The sequence below is a fragment of the Hesperophylax consimilis genome, chromosome 3, assembly GCF_061612785.1.
Source record: "Hesperophylax consimilis isolate HC1 chromosome 3, BYU_Hcon_1.0, whole genome shotgun sequence".
NCBI classification, from domain to species: domain Eukaryota; kingdom Metazoa; phylum Arthropoda; class Insecta; order Trichoptera; family Limnephilidae; genus Hesperophylax; species Hesperophylax consimilis.
The window spans coordinates 24,152,573-24,170,902 of record NC_142838.1 but is presented as its reverse complement, the minus strand read 5'-3'; the positions used below and the strand labels follow the sequence as shown (position 1 = coordinate 24,170,902).

The 18,330-nt window shown below is 38.4% G+C and overlaps 2 protein-coding genes across 2 annotated transcripts in view; one reads left to right on the top strand and one right to left on the bottom strand.

The window, feature by feature from the left end:
- Window positions 1–7,406: 7,406 nt before the first annotated feature.
- On the top strand, window positions 7,407–9,984 carry holn1 (CD2 antigen cytoplasmic tail-binding protein 2 homolog holn1). The gene is made up of 3 exons (XM_089649452.1): window positions 7,407–7,716; window positions 8,226–8,544; window positions 8,703–9,984. The coding sequence occupies exons 1-3, from the start codon at window positions 7,519–7,521 to the stop codon at window positions 9,227–9,229; spliced, it is 1,044 nt and encodes a 347-aa protein (XP_089505578.1). The 5' UTR covers window positions 7,407–7,518; the 3' UTR covers window positions 9,230–9,984.
- Window positions 9,985–16,210: 6,226 nt separating this feature from the next.
- Window positions 16,211–18,330, bottom strand: part of PIG-N (Phosphatidylinositol glycan anchor biosynthesis class N) — a 32,510-nt gene continuing 30,390 nt past the window's right edge. The window contains exon 13 of the mRNA XM_089649468.1: window positions 16,211–17,845. Coding sequence (XP_089505594.1) covers window positions 17,606–17,845 — 240 coding nt within the window. The 3' untranslated portion in view covers window positions 16,211–17,605. The remainder of the gene's footprint in view (window positions 17,846–18,330) is intronic.

Here is an 18,330-nt window from a genome sequence, read left to right as displayed (position 1 = left end):
ATTTATTGGATGACCAACACCTCTGCCACAGGTCACCCCAAGTGGTTCGCTACGTTTGGTGACTTAGCAGGGGTGCCCGGGTTCATGGGTTAAGGTTTGCCCAGGTCTTGGTGGCGGGTGCGTCGGCCCACCTTCTGCGTGGCGGGCCGGTTGGGAGATGCTGGTTGAGGGAGACCCTTTACAACCGGTTACCGCTGTCCGGGCCGCTCGATAGTACAGGGGCCCGACCCTCAGGCTCACGACTAAGGGTGGGCTGCCCCATCAGCGAGTGAAAAAACCCCGCCACTGCTGTTGTGCCGGTTCGTGACCGGAGGGGACCCAGCAGCAGCGTTTGGGGCGCATTGGATGCCCTCTCCAGCCGGACTCTCCCAGCCTATCGCCTAGCACCGCAGTGGGTGGGCTGGAACCAAACGCTCATCACTCCTGGACAGCCTGAACCCCATATTCATACCCACCCCTCATACCTTTCCATTCCAGACCTTCCTTTCACTTCATACCCTTAAAAACAAAAAAAAACAAAAAAAAAACAAAAAAAATTAAAATCATGAATATACATAAAAACAAACTTAACATCTTTACAGCGGCGAGTAGCAGGCGTCCCCGGTGCGGGCCAAAACTGTTGGTAAATTTTGCCAACATTCGCGGCCTGCACACAAATTTAAATTCCGTCCATCACCATCTTTTGTCCCAACGTCCCACCAACCTTCTTTTCCTATCCGAAACTCAGATAGCCGAGCCGCCAGACTCCTCCTATCTGGGCTGCCCGGGCTTTACCCTCGCAAGCAAATTCCGACTGAAAGGAGGAGTCTGCCTCTATAGTCGAGCTGACGTCAACTGTGTGCGACTATTGAGTCTGGAAAACTCCAGATTCGACGTAATGTGGGTGCGCGTCAATCTTGCCAGTACGGCAAGATTCTACGCATGTCTATACCGCTCACCGAACCATAGCGAATCAGACACTTCCGAGCTCTTCAAACATTTGAGCGATACTATTGATGATCTCTTGCCCCGCTACCCTTCGGCCGAGTTTGTTGTTCTGGGGGACTTCAACGTTCATAACGAACCATGGTTGAAGTTCTCAGGCCCAACGGACTCGGCTGGCCGACAGGCGGAATCCTTTGCCATTTGCTACGGATTAGAGCAATTGGTTCAGGAGCCTACAAGGGTTCCTGATGTCCAGACTCACCGCTCCAATCTGTTAGACCTATTCTTAACTACTGTGCCACACGGTTATAAGATTGACGTCACAGCGCCTCTGGGATCATCTGACCACTGCCTAGTGACGACATCAATCCCCGTTAGCCTCAGACCAACCAATGAGAGGCTGAGGAGAAAAGTGTGGCACTATAGGTCAGCAGATTGGTTCGGTATGCGGGCCCATTTCAATGCTTTTCCGTGGTCAGCTGTTTGTTTTCGGACTTCGGACCCTTCAAGATGTGCCCAGGAGATTGGTGAAGTCATCAATTCGGCGATGGATGGCTTCATACAATCGACTACTAAAGAAACTGGTGTGGGCTCAAAGCCATGGTTCAGTCGACAATGCTCCGAAGCAGTTCGACGAAAAAACGCGGCTTACCGAGCCTACAACACATCTCGAACGCCCGAAAGCAGATCAGCATACAACAAATCGGCAAAGGAATGCAAGAGAATCATCAATAGGTCAAAATTCGAACACGACCTGCAGATCAGCAAAAAGCTGGCTGCCTGCCCGCATGGCAGCAGAGCATTCTGGTCGCTTGCGGGCTCAATAGGTCGAAATTTTTGCAAACCCAGTTTGCCACCTCTTACCAGACCTGACAGCTCACTAGCAAACACCGCCACCGAAAAGGCAAACCTTTTAGGGATAATGTTTGCGGAAAACTCGACCCTCGACGACGGGGGTGCTGTTCCGCCGTCGGTTCCTCACTGCGGCTTCTATATGAAAAAGCTGAGGATCCGGCATCGGGATGTACTCCACGTCATACGGGGGCTCGATGTTAACAAAGCTAGTGGACCTGATGGAATACCTGCCCTGGTATTGCAGAGGTGTGCTGCGGAAATAGTTCCAGTTTTGACAAAGCTCTTCAAAATGTCCCTGAAGTGTGGCACTGTGCCCTCTGGTTGGAAAAAAGCGGTAATTCACCCTATTCCCAAGATAGGTGACCGCTCCAACCTGGCCAACTACCGCCCCATAGCGATCACATCAGTTCTGTCCAAAGTGATGGAACGTGTGATCAACGACAAACTGCTCACATACCTCGAGAAGAACAAAATTATCAACGACCGTCAATACGGATTCCGACGGAACCCGTCGTGCGGTGATCTTCTCGCGTATGTGACGCATGTTTGGGGGCGGTGCCTGGAACGTCACGGTGAGACCCAAACGGTCGCACTAGACATATCCAAGGCCTTTGACCGGGTCTGGCACCGAGGACTTGTCAACAAATTGCATTCTTACGGACTTCCCGCATCCCTGTGTACGTGGATTGCTGACTTTTTAAGGGATAGGTCGATTCAGGCGGTTGCTGACGGTTTCACCTCTTCCTCGCACTCCATAAATGCTGGCGTCCCACAGGGATCGGTTCTGTCTCCGACTTTGTTTTTGTTGCACATCAATGACCTTTTGACATGTGCACCGATTCATTGTTACGCGGATGACAGTACAGTTCATGATAGCTTTTTGTTTGACAAGCCCCCAAAGGGCACACAAACTCCAACGGCTCGGAGGGCTTTGAAGCAGAGAATGGACGGTTATCTCGAGAGTATTTCCTCCTGGGGTAAAAATAATCTCGTCGAATTTAATGTTTCAAAGACCCAATCCTGTCTGATTACGTCTAAAAGGGATCCAAATGATAATCTAGTCTCCTTCAACGGAAGCAATCTTCCGAACAGGCCTTCCATTGATATGCTTGGTGTAACTATAAGTGACCAGCTCAGGTACGGGGGCTCCATCGAAGCTAAAGTAAAGTTGGCCTCTCAGAAGCTGGGCGTACTGTACAGGGCCCGCAGATACTTTAATAGTACACAACTGCTCACCCTGTACAAATCGCAAGTGCGCCCTACTGTCGAATTTGGCAGCCATCTCTGGTCTGGAGCCCCAAAATACCTGAAAAAAACCCTTGACTCTGTGCAGAAACGGGCGGTCCGTTTGATAGATTCCCCAATCTTAACAAACGGACTGCAATCTTTAGAGCACAGGCGTCAGGTAGGTATGCTGTCCTTGTTCTATCGGTATTACAATGGAAGATGCTCTGAAGAACTAGCGTCATTGATCCCTTCGGCACCGGTGCGTAGTCGGGATACACGCCAAACGCGCGCCCAACATTTGTACACAGTTGACACTTGTCATATGAGAACGGGTCGCTTCTACGATTCGTTCTTAAGTTCAACAGCTCGGCTGTGGAACGAACTGCCGGCCTCTGTGTTTCCTCCCTCCTACAACATGGGACTCTTCAAGACCCATGTTCACTCCTTCCTCTCCACAAAAAGACCCTCCACACAGCATCCCCAAAGATGACATAGGCCCTAAGGGAAATTATTTTCTTCAGGGCCTCCTGTGTGGAGTAAATATAAAAAAAAAAAATAAAAAAAAAGTGTGTACGAACACATATAACAGGTGATTTTTATGTACTAAGATTATGTAAGGTCTTCTTCTGCAGCACATCTTTTTATAAAAAAAAAAGAAAATATAATAATAATAGTTATAGTAAAATATATTTAACAGAGGTATGACCGGTCAATGGCTTATTTGGCATTGCGGCTGGGTCCCACCGGGGCGTTGTAAGTTCAATTTATCGCCTGTTTAAGTCCTTCATCCTGACACAAGCAACATTTTCCGCTTACTGTGATGGTATTAGGAGATTTTCAAATATTGTCAGGTTATTTGCAATTCGGGAATGTTTGTTTATTATTAAAAGTATTATAATTAACACTTCTGGTGGGAAGGGTAGTTTAACCTCTTACGCCGGTTCTATTTGAATGGCGAGATATGCATTGGTGTCCGATAATTTTATACTTATATTTTATAACAATCTCTTTGTAAGGGTTCCAACTTCCAACTATATGTATATGTATTTAATGAATTTGAACCAACTCTTCAACTTCTTGTCTTTTGTGTGTAAGAATATTTTATCAAAAGGAAACTGTTTTTAAACCCGTAGAACGGGTAAAACGTCCTCCCACTTGTTGAACGGAGATGCGGAAGTTTTTGTTTGTTTTGTAATGATTTGTGCATGAAAAAAAAATAGTAAATACATACATTTTTTACAAATAAAACATCACTAAATGACTAAAAATTGACTTATACATACTATGTGTTAATAGGGCTCCTGTTATTTTTAATGATTATAAATGCATAAAAACATATCTAAAAAAAAAATTAAATGCAGCTTTTAAATTAAAAAACTGTGTAAAAAATATCTAAAAAAAAATTAAATCCAGCTTTTAAATTAAAAAACCGTGTAATTATCAATTAATTAATTAATCAGTAATCTCTAAAGTTGGAGAATTGTTGGCTGTTTACAAAAGTTGTTGAGTTGTCAAAAAGACTCTGGCAGTATGCGTCCTCCAGTTGAAAAGGGTTTTAGCAAGCGTGCAGAAGCGTCAACGGAACAAGATCTTTCCGGGCGCTTCCTACCTATTGCAGGTTCGCAGCGCACGGCAAATGTATTATTTAACAATTCCTTGCCTCGCGCAGACAAGACATACAATCTGAGTTTCGTGATTGTTATTATGGAAGGGGTAAGAACAAAAATACTTTTGGCTTTCATATTCCTTTCATATTCCAGACACAGAATGTGGAAAAAATATTTCACATTTTCATTTAAGCGGAAAATGGAAAACTAAGCTAGCACTGATTTGAACCTGCGGCGCTTTTTCTGTGTGTTTGTGAATGCAATAATTCATGTTCCACTCCCTTCATTCACATACCTAGCCCAATTTTATTTATTTATTGGACAATTTGTATAGCGCCGCTTTTGTGGAATACCACCTCAGGGGCGCTTTACAGTTGATGCAGGTATTACAAAAAAGTGAAGTTAAGTTAAGTAAAATGAAGTACATGAACAGGTGAAGCGAAGATAGAAGATGGAGACTCTGCAGCAAAAATCCTAGGTGGTGAAGAAACTGGACCAGCTGCTGCAGCGAGAGAGTCCTCCGCGTCCACCAACAGTGCCAGCATGAGTTCCGTCATCCGTCCAGATATGTGTCTGCTGCTAATAAAGCGCTGACACAATATACTTACATAGATAAGAGAGCAGCACCGCTGTGACGTTCGGCGAGTCCATCATTCATCCCCATATAATCCTGTTCCTGGTGATTGTTAAAGTGGTGCATTCTGCCCGCAATAAAAAGCGATGGCCTTGTTCATAACCCTGAGCAATGCCAGGTCATCAGCTTTTATGTAAATATTGTAATAATTGAAGAACGAATAAAATCGTAAAAAGCTGTTTTTTTATTCTTTTGCCTAGCATCACATGACTGATTTGTTTTCGTTCCATAAGCCATTTTTTTCCCAAGTTTTGTCTTTTTTATTTTTTTTTATGTTAGTAGTTAACGATGCTATGCTAGATGAGCACAACATGTTTTGAAATTTTTTTTCACTATTCTTTGTTTTTTCATTTATTCAAATTTCTTGTTCCTTTTATAAAGAAATTCAAATTTCATTTCATTTTGGATTTTTCGTCTCAGATTTTTTTTTTCTCAAGCTTCACAGACAAAGTTTCCTCTTGAGAAACTTAGCTATAAAAGTTCATTTTCTTCGTCAGATGAACATATTTCCCTCAGATATTTCGATATTTTTCTGCTTCACAGACATTATTATTTTTAAAATAGTTTTTTGGGCTAAATAATGAGTGCAATTATATTGTCTATGTTCACACTTATTTTTAAATGGCTTTGAGTTTCTCTACCTCGTCTATCATCACCGCTTGTCGGCTATATCCGTGGTTAAGAGTGATTGTATACCTGACAAAATTAACTATTTTCGACACACACGAACTCTGTTGTTCATTTCCAAAACAATATTTTTTCTAACTAGAATTTATTTTAAAAACGTTTGCCTGAAAACAGTAAGATGGCGGTAGTGTAAATCTTCGTTATAAAAGTTATGAATTTCAGTTACCAGATGGCACTATTTTTTTGTATTATTTATTTAATTAGAATATAAACGAATATATACAAGGTAACATTTAATTTAATTGTATGTATTTTAATATTTTTACAGAAAGCCTGACATTTCTTTTTTTTATGCTTCCGATTTTGTTGTCCGGGTTAAATCTTCCCCATAGGAAAAACTAAACCCTTCCACTCACTTTTCCACAAATGATCATCTAGTCAATCAACATTATGTAAGTGCATTATATAAGCAAAATAAATACAAAACAATACAAGAACAACACGTCAACTCACAAAAGATCAAATGGGAAAATAATTCACCGACTCCAGATATTTTCATATTAGAGGGTTCGGCTCGGTAGAACTTCTAACAGGGCCTATAAATCCTACTGATCCCTCAACATAAATATTTAAAAAATCTTTTGTTATCCTACATGTATTCAAAATGACCGACTTTTGCATCTTTATATATAATTTTTTTGAAAGATCTAATACGCCTAAATTTTTAATTAGAGAGCTAGGTATAATGCCAGTAGCCGAAATAACGAATGGTAATATTTTTATAGTCTGAGAATGCCAAATTCTTTTTATTTCATTTCCTAAATCTGTGTATTTTCTTATTTTTTCGCTAACAGATTTTTGAATATTACAGGAATTTGGTATAGCGACATCAATGATATTAGTTAATTTTTTTAATTTTTTCATGTAAAACTATATCGGGTCTATTATGACTAATCGCTTATATTATTATTATTTCTTCATATATCTTTAGTCCTGATTTTCCATATTATGACATGTATGATGATGTATGTGCCAATTTCTTAATTATGTATATCTCTATTAAAAACATTTTGGCATTTGGTTTTACATAGTTTTATGCACAATAATTAACACATTAAATTCAATAGATAACAATGAATTAAATGAAATAATATAAATAAATAATTTTTTAAGTACTTAAAATTTTAAATACCAAAATACTTTTAACAAAATAAAATTTTATTGATTCTGTGGTCCAGAATAAATATCTAGGTTCAGATATAAATACTAATACTTCTTTATTTGCGTACACCGGGTTCGAACCCGCGACCTTCGGAATGGGAGTCCAAAGCTTCACCACCGGACAGGCCGGCCGTCAGATGCACGCATTGTAAAAAATAGTTTACAAACTTTTTTCATACAATAGGCCCGAAGATATCGATATGATATCGATCTAGTGAGAGGTTTATTTATATTCCCACTATTCCCAGTCGAGTGGAATATCTATGCCTCAGTATTTTGTCTATTACCATGTTATGTTATTTACTTCGTTAACTGTCACCCAAATCCAACATTTTCTTTGCCTAAGTTCAATCATGGTATCGGTATAAGTTTATTTCGACATAATTTACAATAGTTCTGTTAGATATTAAAATAGAAAAAAAAATGTCGAAAAGGAAGTTGGATGCCACTTTATTCGAAGAAGAAAATAAGCACGTTGACGTTGCTGGAAAATACGACGGGAAAAAACATTCATTAGATTCCGATGAAGAAGACAGCGGCGAAGAAGAGGAGAAAACAAATGTTATGCACGCTGATGACATCGAAGGAGAAGAAGATGGCAACGTTGGGATGGAAGGAGAGGTTGGTTTTTGTAATGTTTGCTCACGAAGATCTAATTAAATGAAATCATAATGACGACAGATACGGTCCTATAGCTGAGAGGTTCGCTAGAACTTCTGTTTCTATTGCATGCGTGGTTTGTGAGGAAGAGGGAGTGCAGGCAACGGAGTTATCTCAGGTACGCCTTGCAAAATACCTGTTATGCATTCCAGCACAGTTACACAGTTCACAGTTAGTATTTCAATGGCTGTCCATCAATGCCACTAAATGAACATGCTTATCTGTAGCCAGGGTGGCAGATACATTCAGTATCCTTGGCAGTGCCATAAATGTGTATTAAGATGTTGCTTTATTGATTATTTCACTCATCAAAAGAGCACAGATGATGTCGTTGATATGAGAACCAGTCGTTCTAACGCAGCACAGCTGGTTCTCACTTCTGTTGGGCCCCTTCCTTAAACCGCCCTACAATGTCACCTAACTGGGTAGCGATAACCCTCTAACCCTGGAAGGTGTTGTTGTATTTGTAGGTCACCATAACCCCTTTCAACATGAAGGAAGAACTAGAGGAGGGACATTTCGATAACCAAGGCCATTATCACTGGAAGAAAGAGAAGGAAGTCAAAGACAGCTGGCTGGACAACATCGACTGGGTGAAGGTCCAAGGGAGGCCTAATGACAAGTACAAGATTCACAAGGAAGATGATCCCTTGAAGGGACTGGGAGATGACAGCAGCAGTGAGAGCGAAACAGAAGAAGGCAAAGCATTTGATTTGAAGGACTCCTACAAAAGAATGCTGGCATTCATGAAACCAAATGAAACTGTATTGAAAGCAATTCAACGGATAGGTAAGTTCAACGTGTTTCTATTCATCAATGTTCCTTACAACAGTCTTTTAAGTCATTTCAACATGATAACACCCGGACTGTATGTAAAACACTAAAGAGGTAATTTATAAACTAATGAACTTGGTATCACATTTAATATTTTATTTTCTTCTTTTAAGGCGCAAGTACCAAAATTTCAAGTGCCGAGAGATGGAGGAGGAAGAAGGCTGGTATTATTGACACGGCTTCAGAAGATGTTTCAAATCTTACCTCAATAGCCAATGAAATTCTAACGAGAACTGGGAACATGGATATTTACCAGGAAACATTTGAAAAGATATCTACCATCGTTGTTAAAAGTGAAAAAAAATCTGCAGGATGCTCGTCAAAGACTCAAGGAGAGGAACTCGATATGTATTCTGATGATTTTGATGCAAAGGTGAAAGCGAAGAAAGAAGATAATTCTGAAAATAAATCTGTAAAGTTTGAAGATGCGGAGAAAGAAGAAGAGCCAGAAAAGAAGCTGATGTGGGAATTCAAATGGAGTCAGGGCGATGATTCACAAGTCCACGGACCCAACACGACGAGGCAGATGCAGCAATGGGTCCATGAAGGATTCTTCAAGACTGGGGTTTGGGTACGGAAGTGTGGACAGGAAGGACCCTTCTACACATCTAATAGAATCGACTTTGAATTATACCTCTAATTCTAGTTAGTCTAATAATGCATTGACATTTTTTTGTTATTTTTTTTTTTAACATTAGATGCACACGGGACGCCCTGAGGAAATAATTTCCCTCAGGGCCTCATCTCTGGGGATGTTGCGTGGAGGGTCTTTTTAAAGAAAGGAAGTTCTGGGGAGGAAAAAGGTATGAGGGTTAAGTAGGGACCTGAGGGCCAGTGTGTCCACAAGTGAGGAATGAATCCATCCCCCCCACTGTGGTGGAAGGCGATGGTCGAGAGAGGTCGAAAGGTCTCTCTTAGTCGCCACGCAGTAAGTGGGTAGATGCATCCACCCCCAAGACCTAGACAAACCTCACCCCATGAACCCGGGCACCCCTCACTAAATGTGGCAATACTCTTGGGGTTATCCAATAAATGTTTCCCGGGGCGGCAGTACCAATGTCCGCCTCCCTAATAGTTGCCAACATTAACGCAACACTGTTCTGTTGCTCGTTGAAACCATTCGAGATAATCAACAATCTCGCTATTTTTTACTTTCTAGAAAGAACTGAACTATTAGTTTTATGAAATAAGAATACTGTATTAACACAAAAATTCATTCTGGCCTTATCAGGTTGGTTATCTACAAAAATGTCTTAATTGAGTTTTTTTTGTTGTTGTTGGCCTTTTGGTATGCGACAGCATCACATTCCTGCATTAAAACAAACATTGAACAAAACTTATGTTGCCAACCGCCTACACCATTACAATACATAATGTACATAGTGTAATACATACTTATTAAGTGTTATTTTTATTCAAGTGTTTTTAATCATAAATTTGTTATATGTATGTATTTACATATTAAAAGATGATAAAAACTTACAAATGTTATTTACCCTTTTCACTTACGGTTGGTTTAGTCTCAGTGAACGTAATATTTTCACTGCTATATGTATTATTCACAGATGCTTTCAAGTTACGGGCTTAGTTAGCAATATCTAGTTTTAACAAGCACTGATTTTAATTTAACGACAAGGAAGAATAAAAGATGTTCTGTGATGTACATTTATATTTTATTTTCATTGTTGAAAATTAATAGCTACACATACAAGATTATCATGATATGAGATATGACTAGAATCAACAAATACTGTTGAACACCCAGTCTCAAAATAAAAAGACATTTAGTAATAAACTGATACACAAATACGTGCATGGAAGTTAAATCATTGCTAGAGGACACAAAACTAAGGATAAGAATATCAGAAACATTCAAAGACTCGGACAAAATAAAAATAAATTCATTTCGTGGTATCACACCCTGATTACCTTATGTGGAATGAAAAGTTTTACTGTTGATAATTCGTGGCATTAAGGGAATGTTCTTTTGTTTACCACCAGAGGTTGCATAGCAAAATGCTGTCTGAACTTATCGTAGGGAGCTCAGGGAAATAATTTTCAAAATAAATGTTATCTATAGCTAGAAATAGATATAGCTGTTTTTAATCCATTGTCTCCGAATTGTTCTTAAGCTAAAAAATTGGCCCTCACCTTCGAATTAACTTTGTACCAAAATTTTAAAATCCGCAGTGTACTAAATCTGATAACTTTTAAACCGTAAGTTTAAATGTAATAATTTTTTTAAATTTGTGTATTGAATCAAGACTTGACATAACTTAGTTATGTAACAAAGTATATATTGATATGAGATATTATACAACAGTATGAGTAAATGTCATTATAAAAATTACTCAAAAAAAAAAAAGTTTTATTTTTTTATTTATTTAGAAACAAAAAATTTGGAACATCAGTCGATTTTTTTTGCATACGCAAAATGAAAAATACAATTTTGTATGATAGTCTTCAAAGCATCCACTACACATTTTTCAAGTCGAGAACCGCTAGTCATTTTGAAAAATCACTATGACGCCGATTGCTATAAAAACTTAATTCGTAAATATCTGGGTAAAACTTTACCAATGTATTATTGCCAAAATAATAAATGAAAAAAAAAACTGTGAAATGAATCCTTCATTATCTTTCTCTTGGCATTTAAAATTTGGAATACATATAATGTCACTTTATGCCTATTTTTCGTTTTTAAGCTGAAATACTTTAGGCCCGCCATGTTGGCGTTTCAGACATAGCAAGACACAAGTTGGAGGCCAATGGGTTAAGGAGTGAACAATGGGTATCGATTATATTCGTATTCTTCAGCTTATATCATACATTTCAGCCGTAATCTCTCTCCTGTTTTGGTTTGTATTCTTTAACCATTCTAAAACTTTCCACACTTGTTTGTTATCCATCCCTATATATATATATTTGAAATCATCTTTTCTTTTAATCTTGCCTAATACGTACGAGTATGCGTTAGTAAATATGTATATTAGAATTTGTTTACACTTCCATTGCCGAAAATTTTGTTTCTTGTAAATATTTAAAAAATACATTCTTATCCAATTTAAGGTTAATTTGTCATGAATATTTTGGAATAGTATAAAAAATAGAAGTTGTAATTTGAGCTATTAATGTTAAAAAAAGAAAACAGGTACATAAAGACTTCAATTTACATAACCACTGAGCGATGGGGTATTTACAAAATAAATGCCTTGAGCGATGGAGATATCCGGGCATTCGGTTTTCAATTTGGCAGCGCTCATTCAAAAAATCATACCTCCGAGTATTAATAATATGGAAAAATATAAACGGCTTACTGCGGTTTAAAGCCAATGAATCCACCTATATCTCATTGTATGTCCCATATTTGTGTAGATTTTATAATTGAGCTGTTTGCGGAAATTTAAAAATATATTTTTTTAAATCGTCTACCTAAATCTAGGCAGCCATTGCTCAAGGCCGAGATCGGTGAGACCTAAATATGGGTAGCCATTGTTCAACTGGTTAATAAATAATTTTTCATTTATAAAAAAAACATCACTACATACATTATAAAATTTGATAAGGGAAGAGGATGGGAAAGTTTAATCCTACATTTTACAACATTTATTAACTCACTTGCATGAGGACACAGATAATATTATTAACACACTTCAAGCGGGCGAAAATAGGACATGGATTTTTCCTTAAATCTCTATATCTTTGAAAATAATACATACATTTGACAATTATTTTTTTTACATAGTTCCCAAACCTTAACTATAAAAGTACTGTCTGAAATTAAAGCTTAATTAGTAATACAACTCCATAAACTGAAGTTAACCACTTAATATGCAAAGGTTTCTTAGTAAAAAGTATTTTTTAAAATATCATGTTTTTTTAAATGTTATATTCAAAGTTTATACATTTTTCAACTACAAAAATGTGAAAACAATTTAGTAAAAACGAAATAAGCAGCTCAAAAACACGACCGATCCCAACTGCAAGAGAATCATCAATAGGTCAAAATTCGAACACGACCTGCAGATCAGCAAAAAGCTGGCTGCCTGCCCGCATGGCAGCAGAGCATTCTGGTCGCTTGCGGGCTCAATAGGTCGAAATTTTTGCAAACCCAGTTTGCCACCTCTTACCAGACCTGACGGCTCACTAGCAAACACCGCCACCGAAAAGGCAAACCTTTTAGGGATAATGTTTGCGGAAAACTCGACCCTCGACGACGGGGGTGCTGTTCCGCCGTCGGTTCCTCACTGCGGCTTCTATATGAAAAAGCTGAGGATCCGGCATCGGGATGTACTCCACGTCATACGGGGGCTCGATGTTAACAAAGCTAGTGGACCTGATGGAATACCTGCCCTGGTATTGCAGAGGTGTGCTGCGGAAATAGTTCCAGTTTTGACAAAGCTCTTCAAAATGTCCCTGAAGTGTGGTACTGTGCCCTCTGGTTGGAAAAAAGCGGTAATTCACCCTATTCCCAAGAAAGGTGACCGCTCCAACCCGGCCAACTACCGCCCCATAGCGATCACATCAGTTCTGTCCAAAGTGATGGAACGTGTGATCAACGACAAACTGCTCACATACCTCGAGAAGAACAAAATTATCAACGACCGTCAATACGGATTCCGGCGGAACCGCTCGTGCGGTGATCTTCTCGCGTATGTGACGCATGTTTGGGGGCGGTGCCTGGAACATCACGGTGAGACCCAAACGGTCGCACTAGACATATCCAAGGCCTTTGACCGGGTCTGGCACCGAGGACTTGTCAACAAATTGCATTCTTACGGACTTCCCGCATCCCTGTGTATGTGGATTGCTGACTTTTTAAGGGATAGGTCGATTCAGGCGGTAGCTGACGGTTTCACCTCTTCCTCGCACTCCATAAATGCTGGCGTCCCACAGGGATCGGTTCTGTCTCCGACTTTGTTTTTGTTGCACATCAATGACCTTTTGACATGTGCACCGATTCATTGTTACGCGGATGACAGTACAGTTCATGATAGCTTTTTGTTTGACAAGCCCCCAAAGGGCACACAAACTCCAACGGCTCGGAGGGCTTTGAAGCAGAGAATGGACGGTTATCTCGAGAGTATTTCCTCCTGGGGTAAAAATAATCTCGTCGAATTTAATGTTTCAAAGACCCAATCCTGTCTGATTACGTCTAAAAGGGATCCAAATGATAATCTAGTCTCCTTCAACGGAAGCAATCTTCCGAACAGGCCTTCCATTGATATGCTTGGTGTAACTATAAGTGACCAGCTCAGGTACGGGGGCTCCATCGAAGCTAAAGTAAAGTTGGCCTCTCAGAAGCTGGGCGTACTGTACAGGGCCCGCAGATACTTTAATAGTACACAACTGCTCACCCTGTACAAATCGCAAGTGCGCCCTACTGTCGAATTTGGCAGCCATCTCTGGTCTGGAGCCCCAAAATACCTGAAAAAAACCCTTGACTCTGTGCAGAAACGGGCGGTCCGTTTGATAGATTCCCCAATCTTAACAAACGGACTGCAATCTTTAGAGCACAGGCGTCAGGTAGGTATGCTGTCCTTGTTCTATCGGTATTACAATGGAAGATGCTCTGAGGAACTAGCGTCATTGATCCCTTCGGCACCGGTGCGTAGTCGGGATACACGCCAAACGCGCGCCCAACATTTGTACACAGTTGACACTTGTCACATGAGAACGGGTCGCTTCTACGATTCGTTCTTAAGTTCAACAGCTCGGCTGTGGAACGAACTGCCGGCCTCTGTGTTTCCTCCCTCCTACAACATGGGACTCTTCAAGACCCATGTTCACTCCTTCCTCTCCACAAAAAGACCCTCCACACAGCATCCCCAAAGATGACATAGGCCCTGAGGGAAATTATTTTCTTCAGGGCCTCCTGTGTGGAGTTAATATAAAAAAAAAAAAACTGCAGGCAAATTCAAACTGAGTAAAATACATTGCTAACTTTCACGAGCGTTATTCGTGTTAGCTACAAATAGAACGCTGCGTCGAAACCGCCGAGCGTCACTCGGGCTAGTAGAAATTGGAACGTTTTTAGCGCGCGAGCGTGACTCGTTTAAAAGCATTAAGCGGTTAAAATCAGTTTTGGGCCATTTAGTATTGTTTTATTGTAAAAAATGAACATATTTTATTACATTACAAAAAATTTCGTTTTCATTTTCGCATAAAATCATTGCAAAAAAAGAAAGCTTTCCGCATCTCCAGTGGCGCAAGTGTAAGGATTTTTACCCATTCTATAGGTTTAGTACAGTTTCCTTTTGTTTAAATATTCTTCCACTCAAGAGAAAAGAAGATAAGAAAATGGGAGACCTGTATACTTGTAAGTATTTATAGTTGGGATCCGCACTAAAAGATTAGTATACAATATTCATACAGAATTATCAGACAGCAATGCCTTTACAGCCATTTAAGTAGGACCAGAGTAAACGGTAGAACTACCCTTCCCGCCGAAAGTGTGTTAATAGCAGAGATGTGCTTTATTTCAAATAAATCCATTTCAAATGGAAATGCAAAATGCAAAATGGGTATTTTCCATTTTGCATTTCAAATGGTTTTGGGTACCCATTTTGCACACCTCTGGTTAATAGCAATAAATATAATTTGCGATAATAAAAATCGTTATCAGAATAATAAAATTAATTAATAAAATAATAATTAATTAATGGCATAATAATAAATTTATAAAAAATAACCACGATAAATTAGAAAAATAACCACATTCTTAGGTACCAGCTGTTAATAGTATCAACGCAAGTCTTGTAAAATAAATCTAGTCTCTGTAAAAATAAATAAATAAAAACAAATGCAAGTGATTATTATAAGTAACATTAGCTATAATATAACATTAATACTTTTGTGTATAACCTACAAGTACACACAATATAGTACATATTGTGATTGTAACATAAAGTGTGTGGTTTGTGCCTCTTTTAATTGTATTATAGAGGTAACACACCATCTATGGATTTTGTGTTTTTTTGGAATGATTTTAGCTACAGGTATTTAATAATTTTATGGAATATGCTTAACATTTCCCATAAATGTTTGAGCTGACCATTGATGATTATAAGTGATAATGAGAAAAAATAATTTTGAATTATCTTTCAGCTTGCTACTTGGAGTGCAATTCGTACTATGCTCCTAACAAGACGCAGCCTGTGACTGAATTTGACAGCAGTGCATTACGCAAAAAAATAGTAACATGTAATGCGGGTAAATTAACACCAAGTTAATTTGTTCGCTTTTGGGAACAATTTATAAAGTCTCATAAAAATAGTTGTATCTCCCTTACCATTATGATGAGAAATATGATCTAAACGATGTTAGAAATAGAAAACCTCACGCTTTATATTCAAATATAGAAGTTAACCACAGAATAATTAAAATGGACACCTCTATGAAACCGAGATTTGATAAAAATATTATGAAACTTAATTTAAGCGAATTCTTTATTAATTATTTTCAAAATAAACGACAAAAAAGTGAGGTGATAATAACGTTTATAATACATCTGACTAATAAAACATGGATGTGTTTTGTTTATTTTACGTTATCAGTAATTTTAGTTACAAAAAACTTGAGGCGAGATATTTTTTTTTTTTTTTATGTTTGCATTTAAAATTTTAATATTTCAAAAATTATATGTTTATTTCTAATAATAAAATTTTAAAGCATATTTCACTGAATTTCAAGAACATTTTTTAGTTTACGAATACATTCAGAAATATTCAATTCATTTTGATTTTACTACAAAGCAGAAATACTCCAACCTTCTGACAGAATATGCCAGAGGTGTGAGGGTTAAACACTCCACGAAACATCGACTCCGAAAATTGTACAAGCAAACTAAAGCCATGATAATGTCGAATAAAGTTATTTTTTAAAATACCCTATTCACAGTTTTGGCCTTAACCTTACAAACCTATATTATATTCAACAATGGTTTTGGCCGGTCAGTATTTTTTAATAACAATTTAATAGCAAGAATTTGGTAACTATTCACTTTTAAACTAGTTTTTAACAGAAATAATGAATACATACTGTCAAGTTTGTATCTAGATTTGTAGCACTTTAACATTTCTAATTAGTTCCGAATCCATTAATCTTAACTAATTCATTCCAAATGTTTGGTATTACGCATTTGTAACGTATTGTTAACGACTAAGGATGCGCGATCCAAATGTCTACACTGCTCTAACAAATGCCATTATGACAGTAGTCTTTCTACTCCACACTCTGCCCACAGTGAGAAAACCTCATGTGACGTCACGTCTTCGGCATTTCGACATATGATGATGTTATTACTGTGTTATTATACTTTTTTTCTAATACTTAGAATATATAATAATCTTATGTTACCATGAATGTGTGGCAGTGCATTGCATAAATGCACTAAGGCAGTGACCGCCTCTGCTCCTAACATGATTTTTATATGAATTCCATAAATACCAATCGATGGTTCCTTCAGTCCTACGAAACTGGTCCACAAAAGGTAACAATGACCTACCAAATAGAATAGACCCTTACATATACATATTTTAATGGTGCGTATGCAATGGGCATGACAATGACCTGCCAAATAGAATAGACCCTTACATATACATATTTTAACGGTGCGTATGCAATGGGCGTGACAGTGACCTGCCAAATAGAATAGACCCTTACCTGTACATATTTTCATTTGTTATAAAATATGATTGAGGTTTTTAAATATGCCTGATGCAGATTTAATACATTCTGATTTAAAGCAATCTGCTTCAAAAGTACGATTTTGCATGTGTAGATCGGTTGTATAGGCGAGTGGTCCAAAGCATTGGATTCGAACCCAGATATCATGGATTCAGTGGGGTAAGTAAGTCCTCCACCATTACATCCAAGCATCAATTTCAGATGGGAGTAGGATAATTCAAATATTATCACACGCAGTGGTGGTCTGCCTTAGCCGGGAATAAATAAATAAACAACTCCACACTTTGTATGGGTGACGACGATGTTCAGATGATGACAAATAAGTAGTTCACTGTTTTTTCTGGTGCTTTAAAGAGTTTTTGAAAGCCCATCCTGAAGTTCTTGTCATGAACTGTCCCAGCACATACAGCAGGGACAGGAATAGGATGATGGTTTCCACAATGACAAAGTGGGAGATGGAGGTTCCGATTTCCAGCCAGCTCCCGGTATTCTTCACTCGGTGCAGGAAGTAGAGACCCATGTGGTCAGAAAAAACCTGAACTATTAGGAAGATTTGTCCGGTTGGTGCCTGGAAAAAATCGTATTTTGATTATTTGATTCCTAGATTTTTTCAGAATGGAATTTTTTTACTATAAAAGCAAATTTGAACTTAGAATCTATAATTAATTAAAAATTTTCTGCTTCACTAATATTTTAGTAAAAATGTGTAATGTTGTATGCATAAATTGTTGCAACACAACTGTCTCCGCAACTGAAGTCTCTCGTCTGCATGCTGCCTTATTGCTCGGTACCACCACTTTACACAAAACTTGTACTGTTGTATACTGAATAACAACAACTGCACAATTGAATAACAACAGTTTTAATTGAATAACATTACTTTCTCTCATTGTTATTATTGATACCCATTCCATGTTTAAATGTAAATTGGTACTTATAATGGTGCACTGTAGTAAAGCAAAACAAAACCTGTGTCCGGCAACCATACACAATTGAAATTGATTGAGAGGTGATTTAATGTGATAATGTAACAATAAGATAAGGTAATATATC

Coding starts and splice junctions, on each gene's coding strand:
- holn1 (XM_089649452.1), top strand. CDS start 7,519: ATGTCGAAAAGGAAGTTGGATGCCACTTTATTCGAAGAAGAAAATAAG. Junction 7,717..8,225: donor ACGTTGGGATGGAAGGAGAG/GTTGGTTTTTGT, acceptor TTGTATTTGTAG/GTCACCATAACCCCTTTCAA. Junction 8,545..8,702: donor GAAAGCAATTCAACGGATAG/GTAAGTTCAACG, acceptor TCTTCTTTTAAG/GCGCAAGTACCAAAATTTCA.